Source organism: Diabrotica virgifera, chromosome 2, assembly GCF_917563875.1.
Source record: "Diabrotica virgifera virgifera chromosome 2, PGI_DIABVI_V3a".
In the NCBI taxonomy this organism is placed as follows: domain Eukaryota; kingdom Metazoa; phylum Arthropoda; class Insecta; order Coleoptera; family Chrysomelidae; genus Diabrotica; species Diabrotica virgifera.
Genome location: NC_065444.1, coordinates 104926354 through 104950463, shown reverse-complemented (window position 1 = coordinate 104950463; position 24110 = coordinate 104926354). Strand labels below are relative to the sequence as shown.

At 32.2% G+C, this 24110-nt stretch overlaps 1 protein-coding gene across 4 annotated transcripts in view; it reads right to left on the bottom strand.

The window, feature by feature from the left end:
- The window catches only part of LOC126880164 (NADH-cytochrome b5 reductase 3), a 106539-nt gene that overhangs the window by 73227 nt on the left and 9202 nt on the right, over positions 1-24110 (bottom strand). For 2 of the 4 annotated variants that reach the window (XM_050643918.1, XM_050643920.1), the window contains exon 2: positions 10049-10097. The exons of the other annotated variants lie outside the window; for them this stretch is intronic. In XM_050643918.1, the coding sequence (XP_050499875.1) occupies positions 10049-10066 (18 nt within the window). In that variant the 5' untranslated portion in view covers positions 10067-10097. The remainder of the gene's footprint in view (positions 1-10048; positions 10098-24110) is intronic. 4 annotated transcript variants of the gene reach the window in all.

Here is a 24110-nt window from a genome sequence, read left to right as displayed (position 1 = left end):
TAGGGTGATTAGATTAGCCGACGTACCTATAGAACGTGTTTATTCCGACAAAACCCATCTTTACAAATTGAATAAGATGCATAAGAAGAATAATGTTAATACTTTGTCATATCAATTTACTATAATAATTCTTATTACTTTCGCGTTATATTCACTTTGTAAAGATTTTTTTGTTGGCACTGTAATATAATACAGCTTATACATTGCATCCCTCGGTAGACCGCAAGCTGTATAGTAGAAACATTATCTTATATCTTATATCATTATGTGCAATATAAGTTACGTTGACCGATAGAATATTATGTTTACTTGTATTACAGCTTCAGTGATATATATATATATATATATATATATATATATATATATATATATATATATATATATATATATACGTGGTGTACTAATACATATATGACGATTAGAACTCTTTCAACTTTTTGAATCGTTGTATCTCAAAAACAGTGGCTCTTACGAAAAAAAGTGTTAAGATATTTTTTATAGATAATTATCTAGTCTACTTTTGTTAGAACTAATTTTATAATAAAACTTACCGTTTCGCTGAAAATCGCTAAAAACCATATTTGGTGCCCTTTGACCCCGCGTAAATTTTTTAGCTCGGGTCGGATTTATGAGGACTTTTTAGATTTCATTTATGGTGGTATTTTGAACAATCCTGCCAATTTTCAGCTTGATGGATCTCAGGATCAATCTCAGGATGGATCTCTAAAACAAAAAAATCGTACGGCATTTGAAAAAGGAAGGTTTCTTACGTGACAATTTACCACCGTTAGTGAAAAATTCCGCAAAAAAAAGATTTTAAGGAAATTTGAAAAATGTTTGTGAAAAAATCGCCCGCTTTTCTTCAGTTTTTCATGGTTTAAAAATATTTACATGTTTCTTATTTTTTGGTCAAATTGTGGTAAATTGTCACGTAAGAGATCTTCCTTTTTCAAATGCAGTACGATTTTTTTGTTTCAGGTATCCCAATCCTGAGATTAACTGTCCTCCATCATTTTTCGGGGCCTCGACTTTTGAGCCCTCTACACTCTACAATATTAGTGTACGTGCATAAATGAAAAAAGATATATTTTTTGTACTCTCTAAGAAATAGATATTAATATCTAAAAAGTTTTATTTTCATGTTAATAAAGGTTGTGAGAAAAAAATTATTGAAAAAAATTATTATTTTTGGTCTTCTAAAGTGTACTAGTACCTTAAAAACTATTGAAAACATCTACAAAAACAACAAAATGGAAGTTAGAATAGATGGAAAACTTACCGAACCTATAGGCATAGGCAGCGGAAAAATACAGGAGGACTCATTGAACCCTGTGCTCTTCAATTTATGGATGAAATCATCAAAAGCGTCAACGAAGGAAAAGGATACAGAATGGGAAACAAAAAAGTAAAAATACTCTCTTACGCAGACGACGCAATATTGATAGCCCAAGATGAAGATAGTCTGCAAAGATTAGTACACAGATTGAACAAAAGAGTAAAAGAATTCAATATGACAATTACATTTCAGAAAACTAAAACAATAGTAATCAGTGTAAAGAACCAATCAGATGTAAAATAGAAATTAATGGCATCAGTATTGAACAATTAATGGAAATAAAATACCTTGGCATTACACTATCCAGCTACGGAGACCTGGACAAAGAAATAAGAAATCAAGTACAAAAAGCAAATAGGCTGGCAGGATGCCTTAATAACACTATATGGCGAAATTGTAACCTCACTTCTCCCCCGATAGGGGCTTCACGACCTTGACGTTTTCGGGGGCTTAAGCTGACTGTTCAGATAGGGCCGTAGTCTGGCGCAGGAAGTGGATCAAGTATGTGTGTACGAATGCATGGGATCTCCCTAATAAGGAGCTCTCCGATGAAAGAAGGCACCCCCTATAAACGGGCAAGGCCTAATGCATGGTAAGTATGAAAGGATGTGAAACAACCTCGCTAGACCGGTTCCTGTCACGACTTAGCTCTCTGGAGTATCTGGGAATCTTTCCTAGGTACTCGAGAGACTAGGAATGTATGAACTGCTTCAGCGACCAAGAAGTAGCCCGCCCTAAGTTAACCCACCCATGTCTGGTTGTACCACTCCCCTGGCGTAAATTTAAGTAGAAGACCCTCTGGTCTTCACTGCCACATCTCCATTCTACGGCACTGTTCACATCGCCAATATATAGTCAACCGACCCGATATTATCTACCAGCTGTATCTATCCTACACTCCGAGTACAACCAGAAAATGCTATCCCTCCTTCATCCTTTTTCCCACTAAACCTACACCCCCAACACACAAGGTAAAGGTGTAATTGTACCGTGCCCAGGCCTGCATGGCAGTTGTGTGTCTAAATTGAACTGTCTCAAACGGCCGACTGGGGGAACAGGCCACACCCAGCGGCGGCTCGTGGGTCAATCTTCAGGGGGGTCATTTTGGTTTGAAAACTTCAAACTGTTGATTTTTTAAAGTATTTAAAAGATCTTTTAGCATTTATATTTTAGATAAAAAATACAGACTTAGATAAAACTCAATACTATTTACCCTAGTTTTCCGAAAATTAAATTTGTCTTTTTTTAGAGTAAATCTTTTAAAAAATATAGGAAAAATGGTATGAACAGGTTATTGACTGATATATAGATAGGAATATTTATAGTATAATAAATTGTAAATTTATTAAAACGAAACTTACTTTAAATATTTTTATATTTTAAGTCAATTCTTCTATCCTTTAGTTCTGCAAAATAGTCTATGACCTTCTCATTGAAATTTGGAATGCTCTTGACAAGCGTTTTCTCGATGCTCAGCATAGACAAGGCACTAAGTCTAGGTTGTCCCATCGTATTACGCAGGAATGTTTTTACTCTTTTTAAAGTAGAAAAACATCTCTCACTTTCCACGGTTGTCATAGGGAGTGTGCACAAAATATTTAATAACTTCACTGCTTCAGAAAATGTTTCAGACAAATTCATGTTAATAAAAAGCTGAAGTATGGCTACTGCACCAGCACTATTGCGAAAATCCTCACGACAATATAAGACTTCAAGTTCCGATTTTAGTTTGGAAATATTCACTGTGGGATAATTAGCCGTCACCATTTTTAAAATATTTTGCGGAAAGTTGGTAGTGTATGCTTCAAATTTCTCTATGTAGAATAACTGTGAAATCATGAGATGATCATTGAAACTAAACCTGTGATTTATTTCAGATATAATAATATCACAAATTTCAAGTGCAGTTCGTCGCTTTGGATCCTCTGCAGTAGTTTTTCTTTTTTTTGCTGTTGATGTGCTTGGTACTTCTGATTCCAAAATAGTATTTCTAATTATTTGGATATTGTTGTTAAAAGACAGGATACAATTTTTGACAGATATAACATCAATGTCTCGCATTTGCAATTGTTTAAACAATATATCAACATGGGGCATTATTTTATGGAAAAAATTTAACCAAAATAAAAAATGCTCATCTTCCAAATGTCTTTTTAAACCAGTTGCTTGATTTATATTGTTACCATCTTGCTCCTCATCAATAATTTCCTCTAAGCAAGATTTTAAATCATCTTTATAAGTGTATACAATTTCAACACATTTTGTATTGAAAGCCCATCGAGTAGGCGCAGCTTTAGGTAGCCTTACTTTAACCACTCTATCCAGAACCATCGTACGTTTTGGAGATCGGCCGAAAAAGGACGAAAATCCGTGTAAATTTGCAAAAAATATTTTTATCGGTTTGTGTTGACTCGCCGCTTTTTGGAGGATAAGATTAAATTGATGGGCATAGCAGTGAATGAAGTGTGCATTTGGGTATATTTCTTTAATTTTTGTTTGTACTCCTCCCAGTTTACCGCTCATGACTGATGCACCATCGTAACTTTGGGCAATCAATTTTTCAGGTGCTTCATTAATTTTTAATAATTGAAGTTCTTCCAATATTACATTAGTTAAATGTTGTGCTGTAGTACCTAGGGGGTTAACAAATTTCCAAAATCTTTCATGTACAATACCAGTTAATACATATCGCAATATGATAATCATCTGCGTTTTATTGGAGCTGTCTGTGGTCTCATCTACTTGAATGGCCACAAAATTTGTCTGGCCAATCTCCTTCATGATATGAGTATGCACAATGGCTAACATTGATTCTAAAATATCGTTCTGAATTGTTTTCGATGTTCCTTTAAATACTGTACTTTTTTCAATGTGTTCTTTAAACATTAAATCCAGTTCAGAAACAAAATCGATAAGGCCCAGAAAAATTCCACGATTATTGGAGCTGTCACTTTCGTCATGACCGCGCAATGCAATTTCGAAAACTCCACAAAATTTTACACAGTCGATTAGTTTGTTTAAAATATACCTATTTTTAGATACCAATTCATTAAAGTCATGCACAGATTTACGATATACACTATCAAGTTGCTGTCTTATGTTAACACGTCCTAAACTTGCGTAACTCATTGATGAATTTATATGAGTAGTTGAAGAGGCATGTTTTGTAATTTTCACTTTTAAATGCTTAATGTCAGTTACTCCATTTTTCGCCCATACAGCGTCATTCGAAAACAGTAAACACGGATAGCAAAAAAATGCATTTCTCACACTGCAGCCACAAATCCAATCACACAAATTGTACATTGATTCTTTAAAATATCTTTGAATGTCCTTACCCCTATCCTTTGTTGTTTGTTTTAAATTCATGTTTGGTTTTGGTCGACCACTTTCTTTTTTCTCAAGCCGCCGTTCATAATTTAGTGTTCCAGCAGATTTTAAGGCAATTATTTCGTCAACAACACTCATCTTGTTTTTGTTACAATCACAAAAAAATCCAACAAAACAAAATAAATTACGCAAATACGCCGCGATCGATATAGACCTGCCGTGAAGTGCGGTCAGCAGACGGTAACTAACTAAACGTGAGGCCGTCGACTCTACTAGAGGTATACGACGGAAAGGTCACTCCCACTCTCGCCCACGAAATTGCTATCTGCCGTCTCTTTTCTATTTTACATGCATTTGTCCATAAGCCATAAGAACTGTATATAGACAATTTAAAATACGGCCCAGCCACGGGCTTGTGTATAGCGCGAGGCGCGACGTTATTATATCTATTATATTTGTTTTGCCAATGCAGACTGCTGAGAGAGAATTTTATATTTCAGAGTGAAGTTTTAGATAAAAGATATTTTTAATAAAATTGGTATTTTTATGAGATTATTTTAGGGGGGTCATTGACCAATTGACCCTAAGGAGGAGCCGCGCTTGGCCACACCCCCTTTAATTTAAGGCCTTGTACCGGCACAGGGAGCGCTGCTGGTATGGACAGTTTATTTCTCCCATACTCGTGGGATCAATATGGAACCATGCAAAAATTTAAAAGATTTAACCCTAGGGGTCTCGCAGGAGAACCCAACAAACAATCAAACTTCCACTGAGACTACAGGGGGACTCATTGAACCCTGTGCACTTCAATTTATGGATGAAATCATCAAAAGCGTCAACGAAGGAAAAGGATACAGAATGGGAAACAAAGAAGTAAAAATACTCTCTTACGCAGACGACGCAATATTGATAGCCCAAGATGAAGATAGTCTGCAAAGATTAGTACACAGATTGAACAAAAGAGTAAAAGAATTCAATATGACAATTTCATTTCAGAAAACTAAAACAATAGTAATCAGTGTAAAGAACCAATCAGATGTAAAATAGAAATTAATGGCATCAGTATTGAACAATTAATGGAAATAAAATACCTTGGCATTACACTATCCAGCTACGGAGACCTGGACAAAGAAATAAGAAATCAAGTACAAAAATCAAATAGGCTGGCAGGATGCCGTAATAACACTATATGGCGAAACCTACATATTAACACTGAAATGAAGAATTTATAAAGCGAGTGTAAGACCAATAATGACATAGGTATGCATCAGAAACAAGACCTAATACAGCTACAACACAAAGACTACTGAAAACAGCAGAGGCGAGAGTATCCATAGAACCAAATAGAACTTATCAATCTGCCAATTAGTCGAGGAAATGAAGCATTTTGGCTCGAAATTTTTTCGTCCAGCATGGATTTACTTGAAATTTTCACAGAAGGTAGGGAATAATAGTCCAAGGATCATTTTCTATATCACGCCGCTGTACGTTAAAAGCTTGGGGTGGTTGCCACCCCATCTCGAGGGCGGGAATTTTTTAATACATTTTAACCATGTAAATCGATGTAACAAGTAATTATAAGAAAACATGTTTTGAAAGTAACAATTTTTCGATGAAAAAATCGACTTTTTTAGAGGGTTTTTCGAGAATACCTCGAAAAGTATACATTTAATCAAAAAAACTGTAGATATCAAATTTGTATCTTTTAGTAACACAAACCAAATTCTTTTTCTGTACTATCTTTAAGACCAATACAAACCGAGATACGGCATGTTAAAAGTTAGCTTTTTTTTCGTCAAATGCATAATTTGAAATATTCAAAGTAAAATAATGGAAAAACCTTGCATTTTTCGAGGAAAACTCGAACTCTAATCTTTTTTCAAGTATACAGTTAGGTCTTTCAAAAAATAATAATAAAAAGTTTCTAGCCTGAAAATTAAGCGACTTATGATCAAAAAAGGTCGGTATCTGCTTTTCTCTATGAAAAAATCAGTGAAAACAACCCCCTAACTACCCTCCTAATTAAAAATTGGTCTTCACGTTTCTGTAATTCCTTTTATATTTGTATTATCAATACACCTAGTCTAAGAGCTAGAGCCGAAAAATCATCGTCATAAGTAATATGAAGTTTGACATGTGAAATGTGTCTATTGTATATTGATAATTATGACCTCTTTCAGGCTGACACCTCAGTGGATACAGGAAGTAGCAATAAGGGATGAAAGGGAAAAGTTAGTGTAGTCTTTAAAGGTTTTCACCTCCTATTTTGTTAAACCTCCATCGATTTGCATGAAAATTGGTGACTAGTTAGAACATACCTCAAGAAATAAAAATGATTTGGTGCCAACTTGCACTTTTACCCTGGGGGTGGATACCACCCCTTCTCGGGGGTGAAAACGATTTTATTAAAAATAACCCCACAAATCGAAACAGGGACAAATTATAAGTAAAATTTGTTATATTATGTTATTAAAATAAATCAATACTTTTTAAGTTATTAAGGGGCTATCCTAGTGTAAAAGTACGAAATTCATATACTTTTTTGGGTATTTCTAAAATAAAAAGTACTGTACCAATTGTTTTGATATTGTTTTGAAAATTTGCATGAGAATTTACTATAACAAGAAGTACATGTAAAATAATTTTTATAAAAAAATATTGAAAATTAAACGATTTATCTACTGGCACCGTGAAAATAAAAACATAGATCCACTGCTGCAGTGAATGGGACTAATATAGATCCTGAAACATAAAATTTCAAAGTTATTTTTGAAATATAAGTTATTTTCTATACTATCTTGCAAAGTTGAGATTATAGAAAAATATAAATGATCAATAACATCTGAATGTTCTGAGGAATTGTCATAATCTTCCTCAGAGTCCAGCAAATCTTGTGAAGAGGTATACAGAGTGTAGGTGTATAAAACTAGGGGTTTTTTGATCGGATAAAAAATGTCAATCTGGCGGTTTTTGAAACTGAAAATGTTTTAGCTTATTAAAAAAAAATTCAACACTTCGTCAATTTTCCAAATTTTAATATTTTTCAAAAATCCTAGTTGATGGTATGGGAAATAACTTATATTTCAATCTATTAGTCCCAATCACTGCAGCAGTTTTTCACGGTGCCAGTAGATGGCGCATAAATCGTGTAATTTTCAATACTTTTTTATGAAAATATTTTTACACATACTTCTTTTTGTAATAAATGCTCACGCAAATTTTCAAAACAATTGGTACAGTACTTTTTATTTTAGAAATTCCCAAAAAATATATACATGAATTTCGTACTTTTACACTAGGATAGCCCCTTAAAGATCAAAGATTTTTCTGTTTAAGAGCACATGCGTGAAGTTACGGATGATAAAAAGAACATATTAATTAATTGTATGTTACTAAAATATTATTTTTTTATTATTTCGATATTATAAATTTAGCAAAAGTGTATTCAAATATGTCAAATGTACCCATTATTGGACACCCCCAGTTTCTGGACATATTCAGTTTATAATGAAAAAAAAATTCAATTAAATGTTTAATACAATTAATTAATACAATTAATTAACATGTTTTTTTTATCATCTGTAACTTCACGCATGTGCTCTTAAGTTAGCACCAAATCATTTTTATTTCTTGGGGTATGCTCGAACTATTCACCAATTTTCATGCAAATCGATGGAGGTTTAACAAAATAGGAGGTGAAAACCTTCAATGACTGCACTAACTTTCTCCTTTCATCCTTCCTGTATCCACTGAGGTGTCAGCCTGAAAGGGGTCATAATTGTGAATATACAATGGACACATTTCACAGGAAAAACTCCATATTACTTATGACGATGATTTTTCGGCTCTAGCTCTCCGTCTAACCCAAGAAGTTTGACCTATTTAAAAGGCCTAATTTTAGAAAAATTGGAGTTTAAAGAAAAATTAATTTTTTAGAATTTCCCATTTTTCACCTTTTACTTCAAAATATCTCCGAAAATACTGGAGATACGAAAAAATGATTGATTACTAAATTGTAGCTTTTTTAATAACTAAAATTCCTTTGTGCATAGGTTTATTACAGTGAACAGTTAGCGAGATATAGCTGTTTAAAACCTCTATTTACGAGCAAACACCCCCTTATTCGAGCCCTTTAAACCCACCCTAATTAAAAACTAAGGGATCTTACGGAATTTAGTTTACACAGTCTTATAACTCTTCAAAAATCCTACAAAGTCATTTTTGAAAAAACTTTTTGTCGCTAAAAATGAAGGAGCTATGTTTATAAAAGGAATTTTTTTTTTCGAAAAATTCGGATAGTCCGCTTATGGATAATTTTCAATATATGTATAATACCACAGAACCGGTTCGTATACTGGAAGATGACTAAAAAACTATTTATATTTGTATTTGTACTTGTAAATTCGTATTTTTGTGTAAATAAATGTTTTTGTAATTCTTTAATTCTACTTTTTTTCTGTATAGATCTATTAAAATATCTACTTATAAAAACTGTAATGTTATTAAGGGTGGTTTTTAAGGGTTGAAATATTATGATATTATATCCTAAAGTATAAAACAATCATTATTTAACCAATCAAAACCAAATTTGACCCATATTAAAGTTTACAATGTTTTTATATAATTTTTGACAATAAGGGGTAGTTTACACCCCTAAAAATAATAAACGCCCTTAAGCATGATATAGAATATGAAGTACAGGGTGAGATAATCCTAATCCCAAATTTTTAACTAAATCGATGCAAGCCGAAATTATTGTTTTAGGATAAGTAAATTTTTTATATATAGCTCTAACAAAGGTGGTTTTAAGGGTTGAAATATTATGATAGTATATCTTAAAGCATAAAACAATCATTATGTAACTAATACGAACCAAATGTTGACGATATTAAAGTTTAAAATGGTATTTTATAATTTTTTACAATTAGGGGTAGTTTTCACCCTTAAAAAACCAAAAGCGTACAACGGCTCAATGTAGAAGATGAACTAGAGGGTGTAATGAGCCTAATCCCAAAGTTTTGTACAAATAGATGTTGGACGAAAAAATTGCGAGGTTTTGCCATTTTTTCAGCTTTATTTCCTCGACTAAATGAACAAGCACAACTGCTGATAAAGAAGAAGGTGTTGCTTTTAAAAAATGTTCACAATTTTCCCCAACTTTGTTTTTAGTTATGTACGTATGGCCTATGAAGAGATGTTAAAATACAATTGCTCAAATTTATCAGTAGTTCTTCAAAACGTACAAGTTAGTCAAACAAGTAAAAATTGGTTTAGGTTATCAAATAAAATTATAAATCAATCTAAAGCGTTGCATAAAAAATCATTAGTATTAGTAAGAGCAAAAACTGCGCTTAAACTTAAAACTGTCACACATTTACCCACCAAATGAGAAGAAGACATTCTCTTCGGATGTAGCAAATTGTTCTCACCACTATAAACAGAATAAATCAATATTTTAGAATTATGGAATCACTCATTTTCAAGTAATATTGCAAATATATGGGCAACGTTCCATATACCTCTTCAGAGAAAATCAATATGTAATCATTTTATTTCAACATGTTAATGTAATTACATATATTATCAGATCAAGCTGATTTATATTTTTAGAAATATGTATATACATTATAAATCTATGATAAATCCTCCATATGACAAGCGTTTACAGATTCGAGTGTTCAAGCAAACTCTGTGACATCCTGATCCTATAATCCGCCAATTGGTTTCAGTACGACAGGTTTGTTATATGTATATACAGGGTGTAACAAAAAGGTAGCTCATAAATTAAATCACATATTCTGGGACCAACAATAGTTCGATTGAACCTAAATTACCTTAAGTGGCGTTTAGACGCCGCGATAAATCGCAGCAATTTATTGATTCTTTTAAAGCTGTTTAGACACTGCGATAAATTGTTGCCATTGATTATAAACGGAACCAACTCGATCGTTACAATAAATTGATGCAATCCGATACCAACACCAATCCAATTCCAATTCCGATAAATCGCTGCGATGTACCGTTAACACACAACGATAAATTGAAGCCACTCGATTGATATCGATTAATTGCTGCGATTTATCGCTGTGTCTAAACGCTTGCCTTTAGTACAAATGCGCACATAAAAAAAGTTACAGCCCTTTGCAGTTACGAAATTAAAATTGATTATTTCCATTATATCGAAAAATATAAAAGCGCTTTCACACATTAAGAATTTGAAACGTGCGAGGATTAGAACACACAATGCCATTCCAATGGTGGCTCGAACAATCATATGGAACCTTTCTCACTACACTTTCTCACTACCTTTGCGGCCGGCGCGCGCGGCGATTAGAACGTTCGGTGTAATGTGAAAGTTACCATGGGATTTCTTGAGCCACCATTGGAATGTCATCGTGCGTTCTAACCCTCGCACGTTCAAATTCTTAGGGTAAGAACAGAACAAGTAAGTCGAGGTGGATGTGTAGGTCGCGGCAGATGCCACTAGTTAAGTCGCGGTCGATGTCGACAGCACATTGAGCACATAGCAAGGAGGTCACCTGCGATGTCAGTCGAGCTAGAACCACTATCAAGTGAAGTAGTTTAATGAAATTTGAATGACAAAAAGACTGTGCTTTTGCGATGCTGTGTCAGTCAAGTGATGATAGTGATGAAATGTCAGCTGTACATAATCAGATCCTCCTTCATATTTCAAAAATTTACTGAATTTAATTACTTTAAAAAAATAGTATGCGATATAACGTTATTTTAAGTTCCCATGGATTAACTTCTCACGGTTTCGTGGTTTAACCTACAGTAAAACCCTTATCCTAGACCAGACACATAAAACTGGAAAAGGTACCTTGTTTTTTAACTTTCACAAGCTGATAAGTCAAGTACCACGCCAAGTCCCGTTCGAATACACCCTTTCAGAAAGATTTTTTTTATGTATTGATTGTAAATATAGAAATAAGTAATAGGTTATTTTAGTTACAAAAGAAACATGAAAAGCTTTTTATCGGTTTCATCGTTAACAATGGTCTAATTAACTTAATTTAATTAACTTAATCCAGACATTGTCTTTCATTTTTTTATTAAATTTTCTTTAAATTTTGCGTTTGACATTCTCAATTAGTTCGATCAGAGACCACGGTCCCATTAATAGGATATTACACATTTAATGCATGCTATTTTTGTAAACACCGTTTGTATAATATATTATACATATTAAAATTATCTAGTATCATGAATAGAGTTTTTTAAGATTTACAATTTTTTTATGAAGTCCAGTATAAATTCCTTATTTTTATGTATATATTTTTTTGTGTCTTTTTTTCAGGTATGTTTTTTTATATGTATTTCCTTTGTAAATTTAGTGGTAAAAATTTAAACGGCGCCCAACTTCTAGTCTTATGTATTCCGTTTCGTTTGTCTTGTCTTAGTCTATTCTCAAGTTCCCAGCTACCCTATTCAAGATCTAAATTCGTACCCCCCTTTTTACGCTCCCGACTCTGAGCAACGAGGTCCTTGGGTTATCCTGGTGTTCTGGTGTTCGGACCAGCACATCATCACATGAAGTGATTTCTTGGTCCGTTACAGTTTCAGAGGGTAACAACTCTATAATAACGTTATGTGAAGATGTCACATATACATAATGTTTCATTAAGAATTGTCCATATAGTAACTGGAGAAACCTTAGTACAAAATATGAAGATTTAATCTAAAACACTTAAATAAAATATCCCTCCTTACGGAGATACAGTGTGTTTTATTACAAATATTTTAGCCCATTGTTTTAACACCTTCTAATATTTTTTGTTCAACCTTTACAAACAGTGTACACATGTTAGGATACTTTAATTAGTGTTAAAAAAATTTCCGCTGTTACCAGAGGCGTAATGTAGGAATATATACTTACTTATCCCTCTCACAATCTACGCCACTGTCGTAATAATCATTTCAGCATGTTTCTTTGATTATTTGTTACTTTCTACGTAAATATCATCCTATTGTCTTAATGCGATAGAGTAAGTAGTTTTCAAGTTATTTGCGTTTAAAGATAATGGATTCAATAAGAGTATAAGAGTATGTATTTTAAACAACATTCAATAAGATTTTGTGTTCAATCAGATTGTGTGATTCTGTTTTAATATGTTTCAAAATTTCTGAGTACCTAACAAAATGTAAATTATGCATAAATAAATTTTCATATTATTACCAGGTCTCTATAATCTTACTTAACCATTTACAAAGATATGGTGGATTTTACAAATGTTGAAAATATCTTGATAAAAACTGCCTTATCAAAAAAATACTAAGAGACAAAAAAGTTTTTAAAACATTGCGTTGAACTAATGGTACCACAATAATAGTTTAATTGGAACGTACACAAACATTTGGGGGGGGGGGGGGTTAAGGGAACAAAACCTTCATACAATTTTTATGGGGTGCACAAATTTGACTACTACTTTTTTAAAGATGTTCCTGTCATAAGAAACCCACATGTCCATTTTCAATACAAAATCTCTAACAGTTTTCGATATATGTATTGGAAAATATCGATTTTTATTTTGTACCTTCAAAGGGCGATAACTGTTTTTATGTGCACATTTGTAGTCAGGTAAGTTAGGTTCAATCGAACTATTTTTGATCTCAAAATATGTGATTTAATTTATGACCTTTTTTTCCTACACCCTGTATATTATTAAGAATTAAAAATAAAAATAAATTTTTCTAACATGCTTGTTTTTCTCGACATTGACCTGTACATTATTTTTACCTAACCGGCCTTTTCAAATTCTAATTTGATTTGTATGCTTGACAATAACATAACAATATTTTTTTAAAATAAGAAAATCTACGGTTTCGTTTTGATTAAAAGTTTTTTTTACTGTTCGAGATAACATATTATAAGTATTACGTAGTGTTCGGCTACATTTTTACTCTAACGTGGAATTCATGTTTGGAAACAGATAAATATGACTTGCTAAAATTGACCTTCAGTAGTTTAATTTCTGATTAAATTTTATGCGGATCATCTTAAAATAGATTCTAAAATTATGAGACATCTTAATAAAGCTGGTTAGTACTATTTTTACAGTTCAACAACCGATTAGAAATATGTATTACAAACTTGTTTTAACATTCCGACTTTCGGATCGAAAATGCTGCCAGCAAAAATAAGGAAACACATAATATGAGCAGTATACAGGGTGATTCATTAAGAATGTACAATCTCTAAGCTGTAGATTCTAGACCTCAAAATATTAAGATTTAACCCAATTTGCTTAAATAAAATGTGCCTGGTTACTGAGCTACAGGATGTTTCATTTAAAAATTTAATAAATATTTTTACCCAGTACTTTAAAACTATATGACATATCCTTGTCATACTTTGCAGTAAGTGTAGCTACCGTACACCCTACTAAATTATGATAAACAAACGTTTCTGGCTGCTACCAGAGGCGCACTACAGGGGACAGTGTATGGTTTACCCATCCCTAATTCTACGCCACTGACAGAATTGCTATTTTAGCCCAATATTTCGATTTTCCAATACATTCTAGGTAAATAATACACTCTATATTTTTGTAACGATAAAGTCATTAGTCTTCGAGATATTTGAAATTGAAAATGAAAGTCAGAGCTAGTATGATTAAGGTATTGCACTCTTTCATTTTTAATTTCAAATATTTCGAAAACTAATGATTTTATCGTTACGAATGAAGAGTATATTATTTACATAGAAAGTATTGGATAATCTAAAAATTATACTAAAATAGTAATTCCATCAGTGGCATAGAAATTGGGAAGGGCCAACCATTCACTTTCTCCTGTACGCTTCTGGTAGTAGCCAGAAACGTTCATTTAACATAAATTAGTAGGATGTACAGTACCTACACTTTTTGGGAAGTATGATAAGAATATTTCAAAAACTTTTAAAGTACTGGGTATAAATAATTTTTAAATTTTTAAATCAAACATCACTATTACGTAAATACCAACTATTTGTATCTAGTACTTTAAAAGTATTTGACATATACGCTCTGAGCTTCACTGGTGTCGCTCCTGGCGGATTACTAATTCAACTTTCACCGGTAATTTTTAAATTTATTATTTAATTGTTATCGCTTAATATTTACAACGCTAAAAAGTAATTAAATTGTAATAGATTTTTTTAAGATTTTGCTAATCAATTTGACGTTCTATTGATGAAATATTAATTTCTTACTTCGGATACTTTCACAATTATCGTGTAGATGGCGCTAAGAATTTATAATTACATATTACGGAACATTAAAAAAACGTAAATTCAGTATTTAAAACGTAAGTATATTTAAGGTGATACAGTAGCGATCAACAGGTAGCCAAAACGCGTTCCAAGATTGCGGCTGTAATTTTGAATATTTTTTCGAGATATTTGGCACAAGTATTCGTAATATAATAAAGAATGGCGGTACAGAGCCCAATTTGAAAAATATATTAATATGTGGAAATTACTCTGTAATTAAATACAATATTAAAAAAACGAGCCTGTACCGCCATTAAGAAGAACAAAAAAATACACTTTCTTTAAATAAACTTTTTTATCCGATGCCTAGATTTTGTGTCATTTTGGAACTACTAATGAAATAAAAAATTTTAGTAGTTCCAAAATGACACAAAATCTAGGCATCGGATAAAAACGTTTATTTGAAGAAAGTGTATTTTTTTGTTCTTCTTAATGGCGGTACAGGCTCGTTTTTTTAATACTGTATTTAATTACAGAATAATTTCCACATATTAATATATTTTTCAAATTGGGCTCTGTACCGCCATTCTTTATTATATTACGAACACGTGGGCCAAATATCTCGAAAAAATATTCAAAACTACAGCCGCAATCTTGGAACGCGTTTTGGCTACCTGTTGATCGCTACTGTTTCCTCTTAAGGTAAAAATATATACCACAGCTTTGAGCAACTAATATTCTTTATAATTAATGTTTTTAATTTTAATTTTAAATTAATCACTTTGACATTTATGTCAAATTTGCGGTAAACGTTTACAGACTTGCCACTACTGGCGCTCGCGAATTTATAAATATCCCCTCTACGTACGAGCTCACAGCGTATAGTCCGTCCGCTATAACTTTTCCCATGCGGTACGATACATTTTCAATCAAATTAAGTCAAAACAAAAAGTGAAACGTACGCCGATGTGTGTACTATATAGTATACAGTATACAAAATGTATATATGTTACAGTCCAAGTTGATTCTCAGTTAGAGTTGACTCCAACTAGTTGGAGTCAACTCCAACTGAAACGAGCAGTAAAAGTTGATTTTAAAAATTTAAATCAACTTTTACTAGTTGGAGTTGACTCTTCCTGGATCGATTCAGTAAATGTTGATTATACGAGAATCTCAAGTGCATTTTTGATGAGTGTGCGTTTCTTTGTTTTGACCGTTTCAACTACTTATTAGTATAGTCTGTAACGTCGCCCCCGTTAGGTAAATTATTCTGATTCGATTTTTTGCACAAACTTACTCAAAAAATACATCCGTATAACAATCCTTATAACAAATACACAGGGTGTCACGCGGTACCGCGGTCGAAAAATTGTTTAACCAATTTCAGTAAAGGCAGTCAGTAAAGTGACTCTTTATCGAACGAGTCTGATATTACGAGCAGAGGAACAGACGCGTTCGATAAAGAATATTGAGGTGGTGCGTACAAAATTGTATCGTCAATCATAAAAAACATTAACACTTACTTACAACTTTGAGGAATTTTTTTTAATTTTAGACGAAATAAAAAATTCGAATGACAGTAATGACAGATGACTTTTGCATGATGGCCGGTTTTGATGTTTAATCGATAGTTATCAATATTGTATACCTACCTCAGAGGTTCCCAACCTTTTATGTCTGGCGACCCACCTTCTGATGTTTTTTCATATTCGCGACCCATCTCTCACCCATGATGATACGCTATTCTGTACTCTGTACGTCACTCGGCTACTGTAAGAGCCACGCCGCGACCCACCTGAAATCTGCCCGCGACCCACCGGTTGGGAAACGCTACCTAATTACCAAATCTGTAAAGTTTTGATTTATTTTGTATGAATATAATTGCGAAACACGACAGAATTTTACTTTTTGACATAAATTTTATTAATAATAAGATAAATTTTGTACAATATTTTTAATAATTAAAGTAAATAAATTTTAATTTCACTCAAATAAATAATCGATTGCTGCCATTGACCACTTACATTCAATCTCGGTTAATTTGATTAATTATCGCGACAGGTAAAGTAACATTCTTCTTTCAATAAAACAAAGTGTTACTTTACTGCCGAAAATGAGGGCAAATGAGTACAATAATGCATGATTTTAGTGACGTTTGGCGATAAACAATGATTTTAACAAATTCGCAAAAATAAAATTTTTCACTTCGTACAAAGTTTTTTTAGATCCTTTGGGCTTTTTTTCTCTAAAATTGACTGTTGTCGAGTTATTAGCAACTTAAAATTTGAAAACGCCAAAATAACCATTTTCAAGGTTTAATAACTCGGTTAAAGATAATTATTGTGAAAGTCGAGCGAGCGGCCGTGGAGTAACGGCATAATCGCTGGCCTCATACGCCAGTGCACGTGGGTTCGAGCCCTGCTAAAGGCAAACCATTTTCATTTCCAATAATGACACGAGCCGTCTCACCGTGCCTCGGAGAGCACGTTAAGCCGTCGGTTCACCTGGGCTAGTGTACATCGACACTAGTTACGTGAAACATGGTTAAAGATGTAATTGGCGCCGGAACTGTCCGAAAGGCAAAAATGCCATACGATATTATATATTATGAAAGTCAGAAACTAAAAAAAATCAAAGATTAAAGATACCTTTTTAAGATCCTGAAGAAATTTTTGTCATTATTTCATTAATAAGATATTATTTTTAATTATCAACAATGAGCGCTAACCGTGTATTGAGGCGGCCGTCAATGTGAGTGCGAGTGAGATTCACCATTGGACGGCTGGAATGGTGCATCTCTTTAGCACTCACCATTGACGGCCGCCTAATACGCACTTAGCGCTCATTGTTAATAATTAAAGATAAAGCTTAGTAATAAAATAGTGACAAAAATTTCTGCTGGATCTTGTAGAGGGGGCTATAAACTTTGATTTGGTCACTTTCTGACTTTCATAATAATGGATTTTAACCGAGTTATTAAGCCTTGAAAATGGCTATTTTCGCATTTTTCAAATTTTAAATCGCGTATAACTCGACAACAATCAATTTTAGAGAAAAATCACAAAATACCTTTTTTTTCTACGAGCGTGCAAAAATGTCTACTTTTGCGAACGCGTTTTAGTTTAGAAAGTTTTACTTTTCCGCATGCGTGTTACTTTTCCGAACGCGTTTTACTTTTCCGCATGCGTTTTACTTTTCCGCACGCGTGTTAATTTAGATATGTTAATATGGCCTTAAAGTAATTATAATACATACAATAAACTAATATTTAGATATTATTTACTAATTTATTTCAAATATATCTTATTGTGTTCATGTTTTAATGAAATTAACGCGAGAATTCGATGAAATAAAATAATTTTGACATAATATTCAAAAGTCAAATCAGTAGACAATAACAGTGGTTTTGAATCGTCGTCATGGAAACCAAGATCGTCGTCATGCTAACCAATTATGCTGAAAGTTTGGTTTTGACAACCTTGTCAAAGAATTAATTTGTGTATGTATTTTCATATTAATTAAATTAATTGATTAAGATTTGGTCATTTTTTTAAAGACTCGTAGAAAAAATATTGTTCCTAACGCTTGCAGAAAGTCTCTTTTCCGCACTCGACTGCTTGCCGAACTCCCGCTTCGCGTCGTTCGGCAAACTGCAGTCGCGTGCGGAAAAGTATGACTTTCTGCACTTGTTAGGAAAATAACTATTTTTTGCTCAGAATAACCCAAATTAACTTAAAAAAATTGTTCGAAGTAAAAAAATTATTTTTGTGAATTTGTCTAAAAAAAATTGTTTAAACAATTTATCGATCAAGGTACTGCCTGGCACCCAGTAGATTTGTTATAAGGACCTCTTTTTGAGTAAGTTTGTGCAAAAAATTCGAATCGGAGTAATTTACCTAACGGGGGCGACGATACAGCCTAGACTAATTTGAACATATTCAGTAACATTTAATTTCTAGAATCGGCTGTTTGTGTGAATCAGAATCAACTTTTACTAAATGGGATTGGGAAGAGTATACTTTTCCTAGTTGGAGTCTACTTTTACTAGTAAATGTTGAATATAAATCTTCATTTTATATTTATAATCAACTTTTACTGAAACCAGTCGTTAGAGTTGACTCCAACTAGTTGGAGTCAACTCCAACTGGATAATCAACTTGAACTGTAACATATATACATCGACGTTCGTTTCAATTTATGTTTTGACTTAATTTGATTGAAAATGAATCGTACCACATGAGAAAAGTTATAGCGGACGGACTATACCTATCCTTATCATACTTGGGAAAAAGTGTAGGTACTGTACGCCTTACTAAAATATGTTAAATAAACTTTTCTGGCTACTACCAGAGGCGTACGACAGGGGAAAGTGAATGGTTGACCCTTCCCACATTCTACGCTACTGACGGAATTACTATTTTAGTGCAATTTTTCGATTCTCCCATACTTTCTACCTAAATAATATACTCTTCATTCGTACCGATAAAATCATTAGTTTTGGAGATATTTGAAGTTAAAAATGAAAAGGCAAATACATTAATCAAAACAGCTGTGCCGTTTCATTTTAAACTTCAAATATCTCGAAAACTAATGACTTTAACGTTACGAATGAAGAGTATACAGGGTGTCTGCGTAACTTGGAACCATATGGGAAACTTTTTTAATATCAATTTTACGAAAAAAAGTCATTCTGTATAAAGTGCTTTGCATAGTCTAAAACCTAAGATGCAATCATCAGATATCAAATTTTGTCAACAGTATACGAGGTATGTCAAAAAATATAAATTTCGCACAAGAGCAAACTACCTTTATATTTCAAAATATCAAAAAATTTTATTATGAAAAGTTATTTGTAATTAAAAACCATATTCAAATATGCAATAACAGCCTTCTACTTGAAAAAAAAAATTTCTGAAATTTTCCTAAATTACCGATTCCGAACATCATTTTTATTTATTAGACATGTAATAACTCTTTTATTAATAATTTTAGGAAAAAAAGTTATTCTTCATAAAAATCTGTGCATGGTCTAAACCTCAAGATGCAACCATCAGTTATGCAAGTTTGTTAATTTTATACGAGGTGTGTCAAATAATATGAATTTAGAAAGAATTGTATTTCAGAATGTCGAAAATTGGTATTATGAAACGTTGTTTGGAATTAAAAACTATGTATTAATATGCAATTAAATCCCTCCAATTAAAAACAAATTCTAAATTGTTACATACTTTACATACATTTGGGAAAAATTTGCAAAATATTTTTTTTCAAACCACTTTTCATAACAATAAATTTTCGATATTCTTTCTAAATTCATATTATTTGACACACCGCGTATAAAATTAACAAACTTGGATAACTGATGGTTGCATCTTGAGGTTTAGACCATGCACAGATTTTTATGAAGAATAACTTTTTCCCTAAAATTATTAATAAAAGAGTTACATGTCTAATAAATAAAAATGATGTTCGGAATCGGTAATTTAGGAAAATTTCAGAATTTTTTTTTTCAAGTAGAAGGCTGTTATTGCATATTTGAATATGGTTTTTAATTACAAATAACTTTTCATAATAAAATTTTTTGATATTTTGAAATATAAAGGTAGTTTGCTCTTGAGCGAATTTCATATTTTTTGACATACCTCGTATACTGTTGACAAAATTTGATATCTGATGATTGCATCTTATGTTTTAGACTATGCAGAGCACTTTATAAAGAATGACTTTTTTTCGTAAAATTGATATTAAAAAAGTTTCCCATATGGTTCCAAGTTACGCAGACACCCTGTATTATTTACATAGAAATTATTGACGAATCGAAATATTGCAGTAAAATAGTAATGCCGCCAGTAGCGTAAAATTTGGGAAGGATAAACCATTCACTGTCCCCTGTCGTACGCCTCTGGTAGTAGCCAGAAAAGTTTATTTATCATAATTTAGTAGGATGTATAGTATCTACATTTTCTGCCAAGTATGACAAGGGTATGTCAAATAGTTTTAAAACACTCGGTAAAAGTATTTATTAAATTTTTAAATAAAACACCCTGTAACTCGGTAACGAGTCACATTTTATTTAAGTGATTTGGGTTAAATCTTAATATTTCGAGGTCTAGAATCTACAACTCAGATATTGGACATTCTTAATGAATCACCCTGTATATTAAGCAACGAGTATTTAATGATCGTCATTATGATGCGAGTATGAGGTATATGACATGAGCCGCGTAGCGGCGAATCTCGTATTGAATACTAGCATAATAATGGGAATTAAATGCGAGTAATATACATGATTTTTTCTACGATCAGTCACAAAAAAAAAAAATATTCAACCTTATTTATTTTGTAACAGTAAAAAAATAAGTAGTTACATGATTAAATTAATTTTTTGTTAATATGTACATTTATATTTTGTGATTGTAAATTTTCGTGTTGTGTGCATTTTTTATCTCTTATCGTTACTAAAAGAGAAGAGTCAAACTAGCACATAATTTTGTTCCAATCATGTTCTGAAATTGCATGATTAGCCACAGCTGTTTGTAATGACAATTACAGTGTTACCTAAAAAGATTTGACGTTTCGATTTCCACCCGTAAATCGTTTTCAAAAAGATTATTAAGAAAGTTGTGTTTAAAGAAAGTATAACCGCGATGTTGAGGAAATTATGAGGTCGTTGAGGTCATAACCTCCCCAATAACTTGGCGGTTATACACTCTTTAAACACAATTTTTCTTAATAATATTTTTGAAAAAGATTTCCGAAGTGGAAGTCAAGTCAAATCATTTTAGATAAAAATGTAATTGGCATTACAAACAACTGTGGTTAATCCCATATTTAAGATGATAATGATAATATTTAAGATGAAATTAATGTTTTTTCTTTAGCGCATCACCACAATTCGTTCAATAATGCCTGAATACTTCTTGTGATCTTGTTACAGTAGCTCGTCACCTGGCACTGTACCATATTTTACGGACGTTATAATCCCTCACAAAGGTTCTTCAAAGGAGGGTCGGCTTTTGAACATTGTCACAAATTACGTACTCGGGAACGCCAACCATAAGGAGAACATTATTTTTCAAATACGAAGCATTATTTGTGGCGGTTGCAGTTCTTAGTGGGTGTAGTAAAGTGTATTTCAAAAACCAATCTGCAATTACCAAAAGCCATGTGTAATCTTTCCTGTACCTAGTTAACAAGCCTATCAAATCTATAGCAAACACTTGCCAGGGACTGTCAGTGTTTTGAGCTTTCTGTATACCACACACTAAGCAGAACCTAATGTATTAGAGAATGTTCTACATCATTTTAGGCCTATAATATCGATCTTGCACTCGGGATAAGGTTTTATAAAAACCTAAATAAGCACAAGTAGGCGGATCATGACACGACTTATATCACCTCAAGGTGCTGAAGTTTCGGGACTAATACTTTCTACTCTACCTTAGCTGCTTAGTAGCTCTAATTAACATATAATATCGATCATATGTGGCACATGTGTCTTCTTTTTTAAGTTATTACAAATTTTTCAGTTTAACGAATAAAAGACGTGTTCGTAAATAAATTGTGAAACAGGGATACAAGTTGACATATTCAAGAGAATTTGTCGACAACTTTCCACAAGAGAATTTTGTGAAAAGGGATATAAGTCGACACATTGCTGTTGTCATTAAATTATTGTTCAAAATTATATGATATATGTTGACTTATATCTGTCAACGTCAACTCAAATGCAAATCAGAAAAAAAAATGGAAAGCCTTTGATCATACGTGAGCATATACCTCTATTCACAAAATATTTCATTTATTTTGACTTATAATAATAATATAATACTTTATTTGAAATAGGATAACCTAATATAAACATGATAAAGTACATATAGTCAAAACAATACAAGTATTGATATAGTCCATAGCATAATTTAAAAAGTAAAAAACTTAAACTAATTTAAAATGTCAATACCTAAAGCCACAAACATTTGATAATTTAAAATTTAAAAAGTAAAAAACTGAAACTAATTAAAATGTCAATATCGAAAGCCACAAACATTTGAATAAAATACCAATTCGATTAATGTAAGCACAATAAGTATACATACAAGGCAACACAAATACATTCAACACATCCTATTCTCTATATATTTTTTTAAACTGTACTTGAATGTATTAATGTTTCTACAAGTTCTTAAATCGAGAGGTAGTTCATTATATTCTCTAAACCCTTTGCAAATTAAAGAATTCATCATAAAGCTATTTTTAAACTCAACAATATGTAGATTATTTGTACCCCTTGTATTATAATCATGTACATCTCTCTGAAAAGAAACATATTTTTGAAAGTAAGATGGAGCCAACGAGTTCAATATTTTATACACAAAAACCATGGTTAGGTAATGCAAACGTTGACGAACTGACAACCATTCAAGTGATTTTAACATAATCAATATTGGCGTTATTCTACTAGTTCTTAATATGATGCGCATCCCTCTATTTTGAAGTTTTTGTAACTGACTAATTTTATTAAGACTGAATAAATATACAATCGATGCACAGTAATCAAAGTGTGGCTGTATTATTGTATTATATACAGTTACTTTAGTCTCAGTAGACAGATTTTGAGCTATTCTGGTGAAAAAGTACAATTTTTTTGAAATTTTTTTACTTATATACTCAAAATGTCCATCAAATGACAGCACGTTATCAAGCTGAAAACCTAAATATTTTGCCGTTTTTACAATTTTGATCTCTTCATTGTTAATGTGTAAATTAATCAGATTTAAATTTATTAAACTATACTTATGTTTAGTAGTAAAAATAACAGCTTTGGTTTTATCAATATTTAGTTTTAATTTATTCATGTTGAGGTATTTATTAACTTGATCAAGTGTTCTGTTCATCTTCTCTACAGCATTCTCTAACTTAACATCACTACATGCTATCAAAGTATCATCAGCAAAAAGATTGATAAATTCACAATCCAAAAACAAATCTATATCATTTATATACAGTATGAAGAGGAGTGGTCCAAGGACACTACCTTGAGGTACCCCTACCAAAATGTCTTTCTCAGTCGATAATGTATTATTAAAACATACTTTTTGCCTGCGATTGCTTAGATAATCTTCAAACCAACTTAAAACCTTACCGGAAACTCCATATTGTTCAATTTTAGCTAATAAAATGTTTTTATCAATGGTTTCAAAAGCTCTTTTCAGATCCAAAAAAACTCCAATAGTA